The sequence below is a fragment of the Musa acuminata genome, chromosome BXJ3-10 (genome assembly GCF_036884655.1).
Source record: "Musa acuminata AAA Group cultivar baxijiao chromosome BXJ3-10, Cavendish_Baxijiao_AAA, whole genome shotgun sequence".
NCBI lineage: Eukaryota > Viridiplantae > Streptophyta > Magnoliopsida > Zingiberales > Musaceae > Musa > Musa acuminata.
This window is the reverse complement of record NC_088358.1, coordinates 28,759,646-28,775,794: the sequence shown is the minus strand read 5'-3', so window position 1 is coordinate 28,775,794 and position 16,149 is coordinate 28,759,646. Positions and strand designations below refer to the sequence as shown.

The window sequence follows — 16,149 nt, the reverse complement described above, 5'->3', positions numbered from 1 at the left end:
ATGACTATGATTGTTCGTAGCTTTTGGCGTCGGCGACCTTCGTTGAGGTGGTGGATCAGCTCGACTTGGTCCGAGATTGGAGCCTTGATGAGGCGTGAGAGCCCCTCTTGAGATGGTTGGTGATGCGCGAAGGTGCGCGAGTGTCTAGATCGTAACGAGCTCCAATGTCTTTTGCTCCCCATGTAGTAGAGAGAGAGAGAGAGAGAGAGAGAGAGAGAGAGAGAGTCTAATCTCGCGCATTGTGTTGACATGCAGTAAAAGAATATATATGTGGAAAATAATTTCTGACATGATCGATCTGCACAGGTCGTGTATCGAAGGCGAACATTTCCCTTACCAAGTGCCCTTAAATTGTCAACCGCAATTTAGTGGTGGCCGATGATTGAAGCTTAGAACTTGCGAGATGAGTCCGACGATCGTTCATTCAAGAAAGATGAAGCACGGTTCGATGCATCAGATAACTCCCTGAAATGAGTTTCGATTTCATGTTCCTCAACAGTAATGTAGTTGAGTGCTACTCTCGTGAATGGTATATGAACTATGCATGTAGCATAGATCGTTTCACATGAACAGGCTCCTAATGCACGCGGCTTGATCGCTACTTACGCCTGCAGCGTCGAGCAACTCCGACAGCCTCTCACTCAAGTCGTCGACCTCCCGATGCAAGCTTCTGATGTAGCTGCACGTATCCTGCAACACCTTCGCTGCTGAAGCCTGCACCCACAACGATCAAAACCATGATCACACCCTAAACCGAGAAGCTGAAGAAAGGAAGCTCCAAGTATGGCCGGCCATGGTGCTGTCTCCCGGCAGCCTTACCCTGTCGTGGCTCCCAAGTCGTGCTTCATGGAGAAGCGATTGCAGCTTCGACATGAGGTCGTCGATCTGTTGGTCGGTGATCCTTCCCGAGCTGGACTGCCTCGATCGGGATCTCCTGCTGGACATCTTTTGGCTATTTGTGTCCCTCGAATTCTGGGCGATCTATAAATATATAGAAGGGAGAGATCAAAGCCTAAGAGGCAATGCAAGGGGAAGTCGTTCTTGTAGGGTGAGGATGGCGAGTGGAGTTTGAGGATAGGTGACTGTGAAGAAAGGACAATATGAGAAGGAGAAGTCACGAGGGATGTACGAGAGAGAAAGAGAGAGGAAGGGAGGGAGGTAAATGGAGCAGTGGAGCAATACAGGCGGTGCGATGAGGAGGAAGACAAGTGCATGAGGGAAAGAAATGGGCAAGTGCTGTATAAAAATAGTGATGCAGGAAGAGAGAGAAAGAGGGGGAGGATCGCACCATGGGATTCTCGCCACGCTGTGCCACTCTGATGTGTCTGCAAACTGGGGCCATCTTGTTCTGCGATCTGCTCATCTCATCGCTCGAGGGAAGAAAGCAGCTGGAAGATCTTTGGGCTATGAACTAAGCTTAATCTCAAAGCATAGATCTTGTGGACGTCGTATCAATAAAAAAGGACCAGCATAAAGAAAACGAGTTAAAGGTGTTCGGATCCGTGACTTGTTTAAAGGAAAGAACAACTTATAGTTCTTCATCTTCTCTGTAGGTCTCGTACTTGAATCATAAGAGGAGAAGCTCCTCTCGGGCACAGCTAAGAGACGCAGAGAGCAGCTGCATGTGGCAGTCAAAGGAAGACGCCCAATCAGCTCCGCTGTTTCCTACAAGAGACTTGCTGCCGCGTGCATCACGAGGCACATGAGTTCCAACCGATGGACAGCGAGGTCCCTAAGGAACTCGTGAGGCATCATGGTTTCTTTAATGCATGGATCTCGTAAGCGTAGGTCGAAGCAATCACGCAAACACCTTGTTTATCCTAAGAGGGATCCCGTGAGTTGGGGATTCATGCTGCTTTCAGGTCTTAAACTCGACAGAAGGGTATCCCTTCATCTCACGGCTCACACTGATCGAAGGCGATGAATGACTTGGTGTGGATCCTAACGAGAGCGACGAAGAAGTGGTTCTCTAACCCTAGAAGAAGGACAAGATAACCCAGATTGGTTGCATTTGACCAGTTGAATTGATTACATGCATTGCACGTTGAACAGATCTTACTACGGAGACAATACTTCTGCTTCACCTGCTTCTTCAGCTGCAGGTTCTTGTTGTCACCTCTCTCTCTCTCTCTCTCTCTCTCTCTCTCGATGATACATGGCTTACACCTTTGATCGTGCGGTCATCACTCGGATCTCAACACAATCGATCAAGATCATGTGCACACCTCGTAGCCTCCACAGTTCCATACCCTGACGTTCTTGCTTGGAGGTTGTGGATAATTGATGAAAGCATTCTCTGTCTCCTCCATTCGATCCAAACTAAGTGATAAAGTGTCATTTGATCTCCAGGAACTCGATCAAGGTTATCATGGAGAAAACCACTTTTACTTCAGCCCGTCTTCTTCTCTCTCTTAGATTCTGAAGGTCGTTCCTCCATTATTTAGGCCTTTATACGTGAGGGATGTTCGACAATGACCTAATCTTAGAACAGAATTTTCTTTTCTTCTTTCTTTAGCTCAAGTTTTTAGAGCTCTATTGTTTCGGGTCGAGTTCGATTACCGACTGATTTTTCTACAAAGGATTTCGATCCCTATTTTTACTATAAATAGTCAAAAAAAATTTACCGACTAAACTAGTTGACGTTCTTGAAAATTTTCAGATAAAGTTTCAATTCCTCGATCCGATGAATCTAGTAAACCACCATTAAATGTATAAATGAACGGAAAACTTATACAAACATACTATTTATCCATCAAAATACTTGTGAAGATAACACAAGCATCCTCTCATACAACTCAATCTTGTGTGCTTCTGTAGTGAATATAGGGCATTTCATATATTGTAGGGCTTAGGAGATTGAACACTGTTGCAGGAACATTGCAGAAGTTGAAAGGCTTTTGACACTGCCTTTTGTATCAGCCATGGGTGCCATTCTACCTAAACAAAGTGCAAAAGATATTATGTTTATTACTCTAAGAGAACAAAACAAATACCTCGATTGAGTTGGTAATGATCAAATCCATCCCACATGGATCCACATGCCGCATCAATATCATCACAGGTCCAGTGTTTTGCCACAACACATACCAAAATAAATAGCATGAGATTCCACTGCTGTTTCTTGTTTGCATAGAAAAACCTGCTGCATCATCTTTAATTTTCTCATTTATTTCTGAAAGTAATCAACAAAGAAGATCATGAGATACATATTGGTGTTTCTATGAATTGCCTATGGTTTTCACTCGTCTTCCTCGAGAGAATCTCTTTCAGAAAAGAACAACTTCCATAACATGATAAAGGAAACATTGGATGAATGCATAACTGTAACTATCATCATGATGAATATGCTACGAGGTAATTGAAGTACGAGTTTCCTTTTCCTGGGGCACGAACCTCACTACGGACGTTTACAACTGGAGATGGAGTACAACAGTCTCTCATGTTTTCTTGCTGAGACAGCTTTTCTCTGTCATGATTTGGCTTCCTATTTGCTGGACGAAACGTACACTTCAGCCAGCATCAGTCCAAGATATGAGCAGCTCAGCATATCTTGGATCTATCATCTTCATTCATGCTCTTAGCTTTTAAATTGGCCTCTTCCTGAAAAAGCTGTACACAACAATTATTCAGCAGATCGTTTGGGATGCGAACTAGCATATAATTTACCAACCAACCATACTAATTTACAGTTGCATGAAGTCACTACCCACTCCATGCATTAATGCTTGATTTCATTTGAAATTAATATCAGAGCAATCTTCGTTTAACTTTTTCTAATGCACTACTGCATATAAACTACTCTTGCTGAGACACTAGTAGTCAAGATGACGCCAAATCTTGAGTTTGATTCGTCAGATATGGTCATCTACATATTCTTCGGTCGATCTACAGGAGATTGAAGAAGAACTATTATGATATATATAGAGGTTCTCTAGGTTTAGTCAACTAAAAAAAAAAAGAAGAAATTTAACCCATTTTTCTTTCGATTTCAATTGCAGATTCAGAAAGCCCCCTCTTCAGAATTTCCTTTCTTGATTCACAGTGCTTTAAAATGGAGAGGGGCATTAGTTTTATAGGTTCATTAGATATCTTTTATATTAAGAATAAAATTATATAAGACTATTGTTAGACTAACAATGTTTTATAGATCTTACGACCAAGGGTCTGCTTTTTTCAATATTTGGAACCTTTAATCACCCTTACAAAGATGACATATTATAAGTATTGAAAATGAAAAAATAATCAATATTGATATTTTTTTAATTTGTATTTTGGATATAAACATTTAATGAATATGAGTGAAATTTTGCCGAAGGTATGATGCTGAAATAAGGTTTTCGTAGTGAACTGGTGCAAAACCATGAAATGAGACTCCAATTTGTAAATGGATAGCTTGGGCCTAAATGCTATCCTTCTTATTGGGATAAACCAAAGAAAACTTTGTATATGAATAAATACAAGCAGGTCGTAACATGCAACAGAATTAAATGGAATCATAATAAAATATAACACCAAGATTTACATGAAAAACCCCACTAATGTGAAGAGTAAAAATCACGGGGCAAACCAGAGAACATCCACTATAAGAATAATAAATATATAAATATCAGAATCTCTTGCCCAAAACCCAAGCAACAATCACAAGAGAATAACTGGGATACAAGGATTACGTCATTGTGCACAATATCCAAAATTCTCCCCAAGTAATCACAATAAGAATCTATCATAGATCTGACCTAACATGGGATGAGAACACTATCTAGATGATTGAGAACAATCTCTCTGCGTTGTCCTTATTTTCTTCCATTTCCTTCTCTTGTTTTTCTGTCATTTTCTTCTCTTTTTAAATCACATTATTGCTGTAGTTTTCTACCCCTGTTGCTGCAGTTTTTTGCCTTTGTTTTGCAGCCACCACACCCCTCTTATTAGATCTAGGTTATGGTTCAAAAAGAGGTGGGTTATGGGTTGTAAAGCCCATTATGAGCTGAACTCATGGGCTGTCAGCCAAACAACATCCCCCCTTTAGCCTATAAGGAGGCTGTCTAATGATCAACTGTCGACACATCTTTTGCCTTTCTTTCAGTAAGGTCTTTGCCAGCATGTCTACTTCATTATCATCTGTATGAATTTTCTGAAGTTACATCCGTTTCTCTTCAAGTACATTTCGAATACAGTGATATTTGACATCTATATGCTTTGACTTGGAATGAAAAGTTGAGTTCTTACACAAATGAATAACACTCTAGCTATTATAATTCACCACATAGTTTTCCTATTTCAGCCTCAATTCTGGTAAGAATTCTTTCATCCATAATATTTTTTTTGCAAACCTCTATAACAGTAATATATTCTGCCTTTGTGGTGGAGACGGTAATATACATTTACAATCTAGATTGCCATGACAGAGCTCCCCCTGCAAAAGTATGTACAAATCTGATGTGGACTTCCTCATATCAATATCTCTTGTCATATCTGTATCTGTGTAACCTGTCAACACAAATAGTCTATCTCTAAAGCTTAAACAAACTTTAGAGCTTCCTCTGAGATATCTAAGGATCCATTCATTGTTGCTTAGTGCTCTTTGCTTAGATTTGTAAGAAATCTACTAGTTATACTCACTACATATGCAATGCCTAACCTCATATATACCATTTGCATACATTAAACTTTCAACTGCTGAAGCATAATGAACATTTTGCATTTTCTCCTTCTCTTCATCACTTGACGGACTCTATTCTGAGCACAACTTGAAGTGACCTGCAAGAGGAGAACCAACCATCTCTCTTAAAAAGAGCTTGCAATCCCTTTTTGCTCATGTGTCCTAGTCGCCTATGTCATAACTTTATGCCGAAGTCTTTTTCTGTAACATTCAACTACTCACCACAAGCTTTGGCTTGCAACATGTATAAAGTATAACATTTCTTCCCACTAGCCACAATAGGATAACCCTTATTGAGCTTCCATTGCCCTTTGTGAAATATTTTATCATAGCCTTCATCATCGAGTTTTCGAACTAAAATTAAATTCAACCTTAATTCAATCGCATGCCTCACATCTTTAAGCACTAACTTGTAGCCAAGGTTTTATTTATGTGGATATCACCCATGCCAATGATGTTTCTCGTGCCATAATTGGCTATCTTGACAACACCAAAATTTTCAGACCTGTAGATAGCAAAAAAACTCTCTTCATGGTGTAGCATGATAAGAAGCACCTGTATCAATCACCGACTCAAGATCCTGACACAAAAAAAAATCATCAGAATGAGACAAAATCAAATAATCACCACCTAGTTGTGATATTATCTTTTGACTATTTATATTCCACTTCTTTTCTCTTTTTCTTGCTTTATCCGGTTGCTTACATTGATTCTTATAATATCCTTTCTTACCACAATTATAATAAACAATATCTTTTCTTGATCTTAACTTGCTTCTACCCATACGTGAACTGCTTTTATCCTTGGATTTTGACATTTCTCTATTCTCTGAGATAAGTATCTGTGAATTATTTTGAGATGTTGCTAATTTTTTTCTTCTCAACTCCTCATTTAACAAACTGCTTGTTACTTAACTCATGGTGACAACATCATTTGGCGTAGAATTATTGAGGGAAACCACCAGTGTCTCCCAACTTTTTGACAAAGAACTGTGAAGTAACAATAATGCCTACAACTCATTATCAAGAGACATTTTCATAGAGGATAATTGGTTAGTGATACTCTGCATTTCATTCAAAAGCTCAGTAATAGAATTACCATCTTTATATTTTAGGTTTACAAGTTTTCTGATTAAAAAAGCTTTGTTGCTAGCTATTTTTCTTTCATAAAGACCTTCTAACTTTTTCCAAAGAGAATATACAGAACTTTCAATAGAAACATGGTGAAAGACACTGTTATCGAGCCACCGTCGAATAAACTCAACTATTTTTCGATCTAACATCTTCCACTCCTCATATGTCATAGTTACGGGCTTTGCACTATCCCCTTGCAAATATTTGCAATATAAGAGATCTTTCATTCTTGGTTTCCACATCATTCAATTGTTTTTATTCAAGCTGATCATGCTAGAAACACTACCAGCAACAATCTTCGAATACAAAAATTAAATCACTAAAACCCTGCTCTGATCCTAGTTGTTAGGATAAACCGAAGAAAACTTTGTATACGAACAAATACAAGCAGGCCATAACACGCAATATAATTAAATTGAATCACAATAAAGGGTAAAAATCACGGGGCAAACCAAAGAAAATCCAGAATATACAAATATCATAGTCTCTAACCCAAAACCCAAGCAACAATCACAAAAGAATAACTGAGATACAAGGATTACGTTACTAAGTATAATATCCAAAATCTCCCTAAGTAATCATAGTAAGAATCTATTGTAGATCTGATCTAACCTGATATGAGAATATTGTCTAGGTGATTGAGAACAGTTTCTCCGTGTTGTCTTTATTTTCTTTCATTTCCTTCTCTTATTTTTTTGTTATTTTTTTCTTTTTTTGAATCACGTTGTTACTATAGTTTTCTGCCCGTTGTAATTTTTTATCTCTGTTTTGTAATCACCACACAACCCTTATTAGATCTAGATTTTGATTAAACGAGAGATGAGCTATGGGTTATTAAAGTTTGTTATGGGTTGAACTCGTGGGCTGTCAGCCTAACACTTCTTTGGGCCTTTGATAGGAACCCCTTTTCACCTCATTTATTTCAGTTCTAGATATTCGTACGAGGTGGAGGACAGAAAATGACTGTTATATGGAAGGATAAATGGAAGCGCGTGATCTGTTCACGGCAAATGGGTTGAGATGGAATAAAGAGCTCAGTTGCCAAGTGTTTTAGCAGCAACAACAAAGGCAACACAGCAGATTTCCCTTTAAGCATGCCCGACCAGCAAGGTCAACTAGTCGGCAATCACACAGTAAAAAATTGGGCATTCGATGGAAGGGATACTGACAAAAAAAAGGCAGGCACTCAAATGGATTTTATTAAAGATCCATCCTGAGAAGAGAACTTGTATCCAGAGAGCCTCTGTGTTGCTCTACCGACAAAGAAAATTTGTTGGGAGAGGACTACTGTTGGAACTCATGGTTAGAGTGCTTCTACTAAGTTATCATCTTACACATCGTTCCACTATTGGAGACCAAAACTGCTGTTGTTTGTGTATCCTCAACAATAAAATTTTACGACAAAAAAACCTATTCAGTTTAAGGTACACTCGAACGTATGCCGCAGATATTGGATGATGATCAGATGGAAATGGTGGCTGTCATTGCTTGGACCATCTGAGAAAGCAGGAACAGATGGATTCCTGATAGAAAAGAGGTGAGCCTTGTCATACTGTTGCAGAATGCTTTAAATCCTGGGTAGGACTATAAAAGAGAGAACATGATATAAGGCAAGGCCCATGGCAACTAAGCATCCATGGTCTCTCCCACCAAGAAGTGATACAGCAAACCTTAATTCAGATGGGATTGGTTTGGGATTTACAAACCCAGACTAGAACGGCAGAACACATGCATAGAGGAAATTTTCCAGTGTCATTTCATGCACAAACTGTTTAAAAAGCAGCCAAGTGCACAATGTTCTCGCCAATGTAGGTTCTAGGAAAGATTTATTATATATCCTACAAGCAAAGATGTTGTTTTCCGGACTCGAATGAACAATTAATCAACTGTTAATAGTGCCAAATAATTTGAGAGGAGACAATGATGATGCATCTAAGCTTGATTTCTTGCAGGGCACACTCTATATGTCGCTGAGAACTCTGAGAATTTCCATGTTAGCCGTGCTGAAAAGGGGGGGGGAAGTCATGTAGCTCATTTATTAGCACAGGAGACCAGTAGCGTATCAGGGGAGATGCTCTGGGGTGGAAACTCTCCTGACATTACTGCAGAAGCTATTCGAGCTCATGTAGTTTGTTGACATTTGGGGTGTTCGAATGAAGTCATCCTTATTTATTCTCAAAATGGGATCTTGCACACCATTTCCCGATCTCGTCCTCCCTCCTATAACTTTCCTAAGTCATGCGTAGCAATCTAAAAGAGCATTTGTGCGTGCATTCAATCTAGCAACTAGTTGCTACAACAAATGATGCACCATAATGGCATCGGGACAAAGCACATCCGAGAAACCCCTAATCTAAGTTGAGGCGGGCAAGTCCAATGCTCCGACTCCAAGAAAGCAACCAAATTCCAAGGACTACAACATCTGAGCACCAATCGATTATAAGGAGGGCAGGGCGAGGAGGAGAACCTGGAAGACGACGGCGACGAATCCGAGGTCGGGAGGCGGAGAAGAAGAGGAGGTCGGAGCATCGGTTCCTTTTTAGCGTTTAACCCCTTTCAGCTTTTCCCTCTTCGTTTCGCATCCTTTTCTTTCCTTCCCTGCGGGGGAGTGTTTGTTTACACTGACATCCCTGAACAATTTATTATCCTATAGAGTGTGATATAAAGAGCCCTCAAAAACAAAATATGAATCTGTAAGGGTGTAAATATAAAAAAGCCTCGAAGACATTGCAACACATTTAATTCAATTTTGTCACACGTCAATGGCTACAATTATTTTGGGGGTGTCATATTTCATCACATTAATGGTTGGCTATCTTTCGTTCGAGCGTTGCCATCGATGTGTTAGGTGGATGTCACGCACTCGCGTCCACTATTAGGGTCACGGAAACCAGGATTTGGCGCGCCGTCGCTCTCCGAGATGACCCATCCTGGGTCGGTGCGACGCGCCGCACCACTAAATCCTTGCGAGCCGCATCGAATTCCACGAGCCCATTTGATTTCTCCGTCGATGTCAATTGCGGCTGCTGCTTCCACGCGCCCGCCTCCCTCCGATGGCGGACTCCCAAGTGAGCGAGTGCAACTGTTCCTTGATCTCTTCCGGTGTGGAAGTATCGGTGCGGCCGCAAAAGAAATCCGAAAGAATTAGATCCCTGAGCAACAACTTGACATGGCTTTCCATGGAATTTGATTCCATCCCCAAAGAAGTCTTGCACAAGATGCACTCAATGTGATAGGCAAAAGGTCGCAAAGGGGTGGGGTGGGGGCATAGTCTAGTGCATGCAGGTATGCAGCATGCTGCTCTGGTTCTCTGGACCTTTCATTTGCAGCTCAGCTTGACTTTGCTTGGTGCGAGATCTCTGGCTGTGCTGGCTCACGAGGAAAAGAACAAGGGAGGGGTTGCCATCAAACCCACTCAGATTTGAGCTGTTGTGCTCCAGGACATGTTGCTGCTGTGGAGATAAGTATGCACAAACCTCTTCTAGATGGCTTGTCCTTTTCTTCTTTTTCTATTCTGCTGGCCTAACCTTTTTTCCCTGTGAGAACCAAAGGTGCGGCTTTTGGAGTTGTTCTTGCATGGTGGTCTCGGTGCTCATCCAAGATTAACACCAATGGGAGATTAGCAAGTTCCTCCATGTTTTTGTGTGAGGACTCCACACAACATTTGAAGGAAACCAGTGAGCAAACAGGTGATGTGTTTAGATTTAAGGTTAAGTGGAGCTTCGTTTCAAGGTCTCAACACCACACTATGCTGAGTACTTAGCCCTCATCATCATCTTCTACTGCTGTGTATCACCCTAATTCTCAGTGCCATGCCCTCAAAGTACTGGCCATCATTTAACTCGATAGAAATTAATGCTAAGTTGACTAACAAGCTGCAAAAAACACTTTTGTACCACAATCTGACATGAAATAATTCAGCCTTGTTAATCTTTAGAAAACACTTGTGAATCAACAAGAGCTATTTCTAGGGGATTACTTTGTACAAGGTTTCTGTGTTGATGAGATATGGCTTGAAAATATGTATCACATGATTCTTCTAAACCATGAGGCCTAACAATGCTATGCAGAACAGTAGGCACTCTACATTTTCCATATGATGATATGTCTCAGTTTGTTCTTAAAATTGGAGGCACACAATTTCTTGTTTATCCCTATAAATTTATCGTTCAGTAAATAAAAAAAAATTGCATACATGCCTTTATATTAATCTTCACTATATTTTATATGATTTTTTTTAACATAAATTAGTTGTACATGTGGAGGGCCCAAATTTCATTGATTTTAAATTTGCAAGCATAGATAAGTGAATAATAAAAAAAAAGCCTTCCATTATTTTATTATGGGACCAAAACAAACTTGGTTAAACAATTCAATTGGATCTTAAAGACCCATTTGTTTGGCTTCCTTTCACTTTGTTTCTAGTGGAGTTGGTGACCTTTCTTTTAATGGGACATGATAAGCAAACTACTTTGCTATGCCAGTTGATTCAGTTACAGGAACTCAGGTCACCTTCAACCTTGTATTTTATACTTCATTTGCATCATACAACTTGACTTTGGTGGAGATCAAATATTTTTTGCTATTTCCAAAGGGCTTGACAAATATTTTATGTTTAACTCAGGTAAGGGTAAGAGAAATACAAGAAGACAAATCTAATTTTGATTTGTAATCTAATGTGTAAATTCTTGGTGTATGTAGATATACTGCAAGTGAATTATTTCTCATGGAGAGGAATAATCAAGATAATTAAGTGGCCAAAGATGTGATGGAATGATGTGTAGACAAAGATATGATATTGATGATTGGAAATCTGAACAAACAAATCTGTTGCTATCAAACCTTGAAAAATTGTGTTCATGTGTTTTGCATACTTTTTTTTATTCTTTTCCTCAAAAGAGGATTTACAAAAGGGAATGAGTATAGTAGAAGGGAAAGAATCTGCGAGTATCAGAAGAAACCAATTCAAAATAGTTTGTGCATTCTTTGAAGTATTATTGTCATTTTATGGATGACATAAAAACATTAAACATTGATTAGAGAGAAAGAGAGTCGTGAAAGAAACCACAAGTAATCCAATTGTTTCTTGTTAACCTAAAAATTAATGACATGACACAACACGTGTTGCTTGCTTGAGCACAAATGTGAATGGTCCTATTGCAGGGGACTCCTCCCATCATTTGGAATAATTCTTTATATCCATTTAGGAAAAAAGAATCCCAAAATTCAACTCAAAATAATAGATATTAGAAAAAAAAGAGATAAAAAGGCTCAATGGGGAGGGGAGGGGGGGGGGGAGGGGGAGAGGGAGAGGAAGTGGGGAGTGGGAGTGGAGAAGAGAGAAGAGAAGAGAAGAGAAGAGGAGAAAGATGGGGTGGTTATTCTAGGAAGAATAAAGACAGTAGTTTAATTCCCGAAGGGGCCTCCTTTCCTCTTTTTCCCCTTCTCATCCGCTTCCTTTCCCAAAACCGATCGTGTAAGTCTACGTCTCTTTCCCTCCTCGTCGGCTTCGAGATCTCCATCTCTTTCCTTCCTCTTCGCTGTAATTTTTCCTTCAGTTGATGGAAAATGAGCTTTATCTTGGTCCATGGATGCTAAAGATGGGATCTTTCTTCTGCTTTTGATCTCAGGGAGAGAGGGGGGGGACAAATCGGAAGGAGAAGAAGCGAATTTGTGTGTAAAGTTTGAATCTTTTAGCTGGGATCTATGTTTTATGGGTTAATTTTTTGGGACAGGTTCTTGGTTCCGATGTTTTGATCTCTGAGGTCTATTTTTTCTCTCCCTTTTCCCCTCTTTTCTTCTTCTTCTTCTGATAGCACAGCATTCACGGAGCCCATCTGATAAGATTGGTGGGTTGCATTTTTCCGCCATCCAGATCGGCGATTCGGTGGGTTTGCCTTTTGACAGATCGAAACCGGCCAAAAAGATTCGATTTTTATGGGCTTAACTTGTATATCGTTCCATTTTTTCGATGCTTAATCATGGATTGTAGATCTCATTTATGTCGGAAAACATATAAAAAAGCGCATTTTTCTCTAACCTGGGGGGGTTTATCTTTCATTTATTGTCCGGTTTGAGGTTTGGATTATACCTCGTAAGGGTAGATAGGCATCTGAGAGTTTCTCCTTATTGGAGATTAGGTCTTGTTGTTTAGTTTGGGATTTTGCAAGATATGTTGGAAGACCGCCCTTATCTGATCTCCAGGGTGTTTGAGAGCACCTCTGAGCAAGAATCCAATTGGCACTACTTGGCCTACCATTTCCATGAGGCCTCGGACAGCAAGAAACGCCCGCTGAATGAGGAATTAGGGGAAGAGCAGGGAGAGCAAGAGGATCGAGGGAAACGGAAGAAGTCTCTTCACCAACCTGAGACCCCTGACATCGCAGACATGGAGTGGCATCTTGACAATTCTGATGACCAGAAAAGTGATGAAGAATGCAGCGATCCAAACTACTTCAACCGGCTCACCAGAGATATGCTAGTAAGCTGCCTTGTGCTACTCTCTCGGTCCAATTACGGCGCGGTTGCATCCGTCAACCGTGTCTTCCGCTCAATGATTTGGAGCGGGGAGCTCTACCGGCGGCGGCGCCAGCTGGGGATTACCGAGCACTGGGTCTATTTCTCCTGCAATGCCCTTGAATGGGAGGCATATGATCCCTACCGTGGACGTTGGGTTGCAGTTCCTAAGATGCCCCCTAGTCCTACTGAAAGCTTTACTCTATCAGATAAAGAGTCGCTTGCTGTGGGCACTGAGCTCCTTGTTTTCGGTCGGGAGGTGAATTCCTACATTGTTCTGAGATATAGCATTTTGACCAACTCTTGGTCCCCTGGAGTTGTAATGAATTCACCTAGATGTCTATTTGGATCTTCCAGTCTTGGAGGGAAAGCTATTGTAGCTGGTGGCACCAATGGTCCCGCTACTCTGAGCTCCGCAGAGCTCTACGATTGTGAAACTAAGACTTGGGAGACCCTTCCTACCATGAATAGAGCACGGCGGATGTGTTCAGGTGTATTCATGGATGGGAAGTTTTATGTCATTGGTGGAATGACTAGTGACAATGAGGTGTTGACGTGCGGGGAAGAGTATGATCTGGAGCAACGTTCATGGCGGCTGATTCCAAACATGTCTGCGGGTCTCAATGGTGCAAGTGGTGCACCACCACTTGTAGCTGTGGTGAACAATGAGCTTTATGCAGCTCACTATGCTGATAAGGAGGTAATGAAGTATAATAAGGAGAATAATACATGGGTCAGATTGGGAAAGTTGCCCGAGAGGTCTGACTCAGTGAATGGCTGGGGCCTCGCGTTCCGAGCATGTGGTGAGCGACTAATAGTAATTGGTGGGCAGCGAGGATCTCAGGGAGGGATGATTGAGCTAAATTCTTGGATTCCAGATGGAGGGCCACCCAAGTGGAATATCATTGCCAATAAGCATTCAGGAAACTTTGTTTTTAACTGTGCCGTTATGGGCTGCTGATTTCTCTAATTTATTGCAACTTGTATTTTACTTCTTGCAAGAAGGATGCACAATGCTGTCTTGTAAGAGGACTTAGAGGAGCATAAATCACTAATTCTGCCTGAACGGTAGTTTCTGCTTTTTTCTGAAATTTTATTTGAACTGATGGTTCAACTGAGATCTGTCATTTACAGAATTCTTGATTATTGTCATTTTTGTATTCAGTTTCACCCCATTCACTATTTTGAGTTGGATCTATTTGAACGATTCTAGGATATAGGAACACGCAGGACAATCTTAGATCAACAATATGATGCAGTTCAACAGTCCCGGACAAAGTCTTTTGTTATGCTTATTTCAAACAGTGTCGATTAAGTGGTTCAAAGTGTTTAAAATGAACATGCTGCTATTCTTTCATTAGAATTTATCCTTACTGCATCACTCTCATTCATTGGACCTTGTTAAACTTGTGGTCTAATTCTTGTGCTGAGAAGTTGTATCTGTCGTTGATCTCTGGTTTTATCTTTATCTAATACATGTATTGGTGGGTTAAAAATCTGCAAGTGAGCCTCTGATCTTTGTTTAGTTTCTGTTGAAAAGTTGCATCGGTGTTGGTGCTAATTCAGTTGTGCCATAATTATGTCGATACCGTACCAAGTGATTGAATTGCGCTAACGAATTTGTTGTTTGAAACCCCAAAATCTAATCTTATTACTAACTATATTTTGTTTCAGATTGAGATGGTCACTAAGTTAAGTTTGCCAAATTTTTGAACAGGCAACCTTTCTATGTGAAGATGCATGGTGCCTATATGCCTTCTTTTACAAGAGACTTGGAACTTATTAATTGCAGCTATCTCCTGAAATGTTGAACTAATTGGTAGTATTATTTCCTAACAAATGAATTGCTTTGATATTGGGATCTACTGTTCCTTTGCATGTCTCCTTTCTCCCTTTTTTTTCTAAGAACAATATATTCTTGTTCTTATGACCACATTTTTCATGTTCTTCATTGATGCTTCATATGAAATTATCTTCTGATGTAAAAAGGCTGAAGCTTCATCTTTGATTCATCACTTATATGATTTCGTTCTTCATCTTCCTTTTTTCATCTGTGGATCCATTAGACATTTTTTCGTTATTATCTTAAACAACATTATGAATGTTTGTTGGTAATTCCTCTTATTAATAAGATGAAATAGATATATTAGGCATAAAATATTTTTTATAATATGTGACAAATGGAGAACTATTTTGATACGAGAATTACGTAACATCATCTGGATTCCACGTGTTGATTTTTCATCGGAATTCGACATGAGTCTAAAATCACATGATGCCATCCGTGGCTTCACTGACTGCACTTCAGTAGCAGAAGAGGACGGCGGCGAGCGGCCACCTCCGAGCCGAGAGTACAGTCCACAGAACACAGTGGTCGGCAGAGACAGCACCTGAGGCCTCATCGAAAGTGCAACGACATGACGGATGGCTTTTCGATGCACGCAGGTCTGCGTGCGTGTTGCTGTCGTCTCCTTCCTTTTTCCAGTCTCATGATCGAAGTCCTTTGTTTCGATGTGAGCCGTGCAGTTGATCCATCGGTGCTTTAGATGGGTCGGTGGGAGGTGATGTACCATTGGGCGAATGGCGGGACGACTGAGCGAGTTCAGATTCGCCTTTACCTGCGAGTCACGGAAAGAAGCTTCTTTCTCCTGCCATTCCGTGATCTGTGAGTCTGCTCTGCTCTGCTGAACTCATTCATTGGGTGGAGTTGCAGGTGTCCTCTGCTTCTTCTGCAAACCATAGATATACATGTTTTTTTTTTCTTTATAGAATATTCACATTTTAGGTATTTTTTCAATCGATATCTCCTTTTTTTTATTTTGGAGCCTACTGATTGGAACC

General features: G+C 40.4%; 2 protein-coding genes and 1 long non-coding RNA gene across 4 annotated transcripts; 1 reads left to right on the top strand and 2 right to left on the bottom strand.

Annotated features, from left to right (window-relative positions):
* Positions 1–416: 416 nt before the first annotated feature.
* Positions 417–1,124, bottom strand: LOC135650845 (transcription factor ILI7-like). The gene is made up of 2 exons (XM_065170477.1): positions 820–1,124; positions 417–714 (listed from the first exon to the last, which is right to left on the bottom strand). Exons 1-2 carry the CDS (start codon positions 943–945, stop codon positions 562–564), a joined length of 279 nt encoding a protein of 92 aa, XP_065026549.1. The 5' UTR covers positions 946–1,124; the 3' UTR covers positions 417–561.
* Positions 1,125–2,732: 1,608 nt separating this feature from the next.
* Positions 2,733–10,206, bottom strand: LOC108951562 (uncharacterized). 2 transcript variants are annotated; one of them, XR_001976037.2, is made up of 3 exons: positions 9,260–9,516; positions 3,394–3,609; positions 2,733–3,172 (listed from the first exon to the last, which is right to left on the bottom strand). It is a non-coding gene; the product is annotated as an uncharacterized LOC108951562 (long non-coding RNA). The 2 variants fall into 2 exon arrangements; XR_001976036.2 differs by lacking the exon at positions 2,733–3,172 and having other exon boundaries at positions 9,260–10,206.
* A 1,883-nt stretch (positions 10,207–12,089) lies between these two features.
* LOC135651192 (F-box/kelch-repeat protein SKIP11-like) lies at positions 12,090–14,426 on the top strand. Its single transcript, XM_065171082.1, has 2 exons — positions 12,090–12,268; positions 12,423–14,426. The coding sequence occupies exon 2, from the start codon at positions 12,965–12,967 to the stop codon at positions 14,267–14,269; it is 1,305 nt and encodes a 434-aa protein (XP_065027154.1). The 5' UTR covers positions 12,090–12,268; positions 12,423–12,964; the 3' UTR covers positions 14,270–14,426.
* The last annotated feature ends 1,723 nt before the right edge of the window (positions 14,427–16,149 follow it).

Bases quoted from the DNA above. Each gene is read 5' to 3' on its own strand.
- LOC135650845 (XM_065170477.1), bottom strand. From the start codon at position 945: ATGTCCAGCAGGAGATCCCGATCGAGGCAGTCCAGCTCGGGAAGGATC. The intron at 715-819 runs GTAAGGCTGCCG...TTGTGGGTGCAG, and splicing joins GACTTGGGAGCCACGACAGG to GCTTCAGCAGCGAAGGTGTT.
- LOC135651192 (XM_065171082.1), top strand. From the start codon at position 12,965: ATGTTGGAAGACCGCCCTTATCTGATCTCCAGGGTGTTTGAGAGCACC.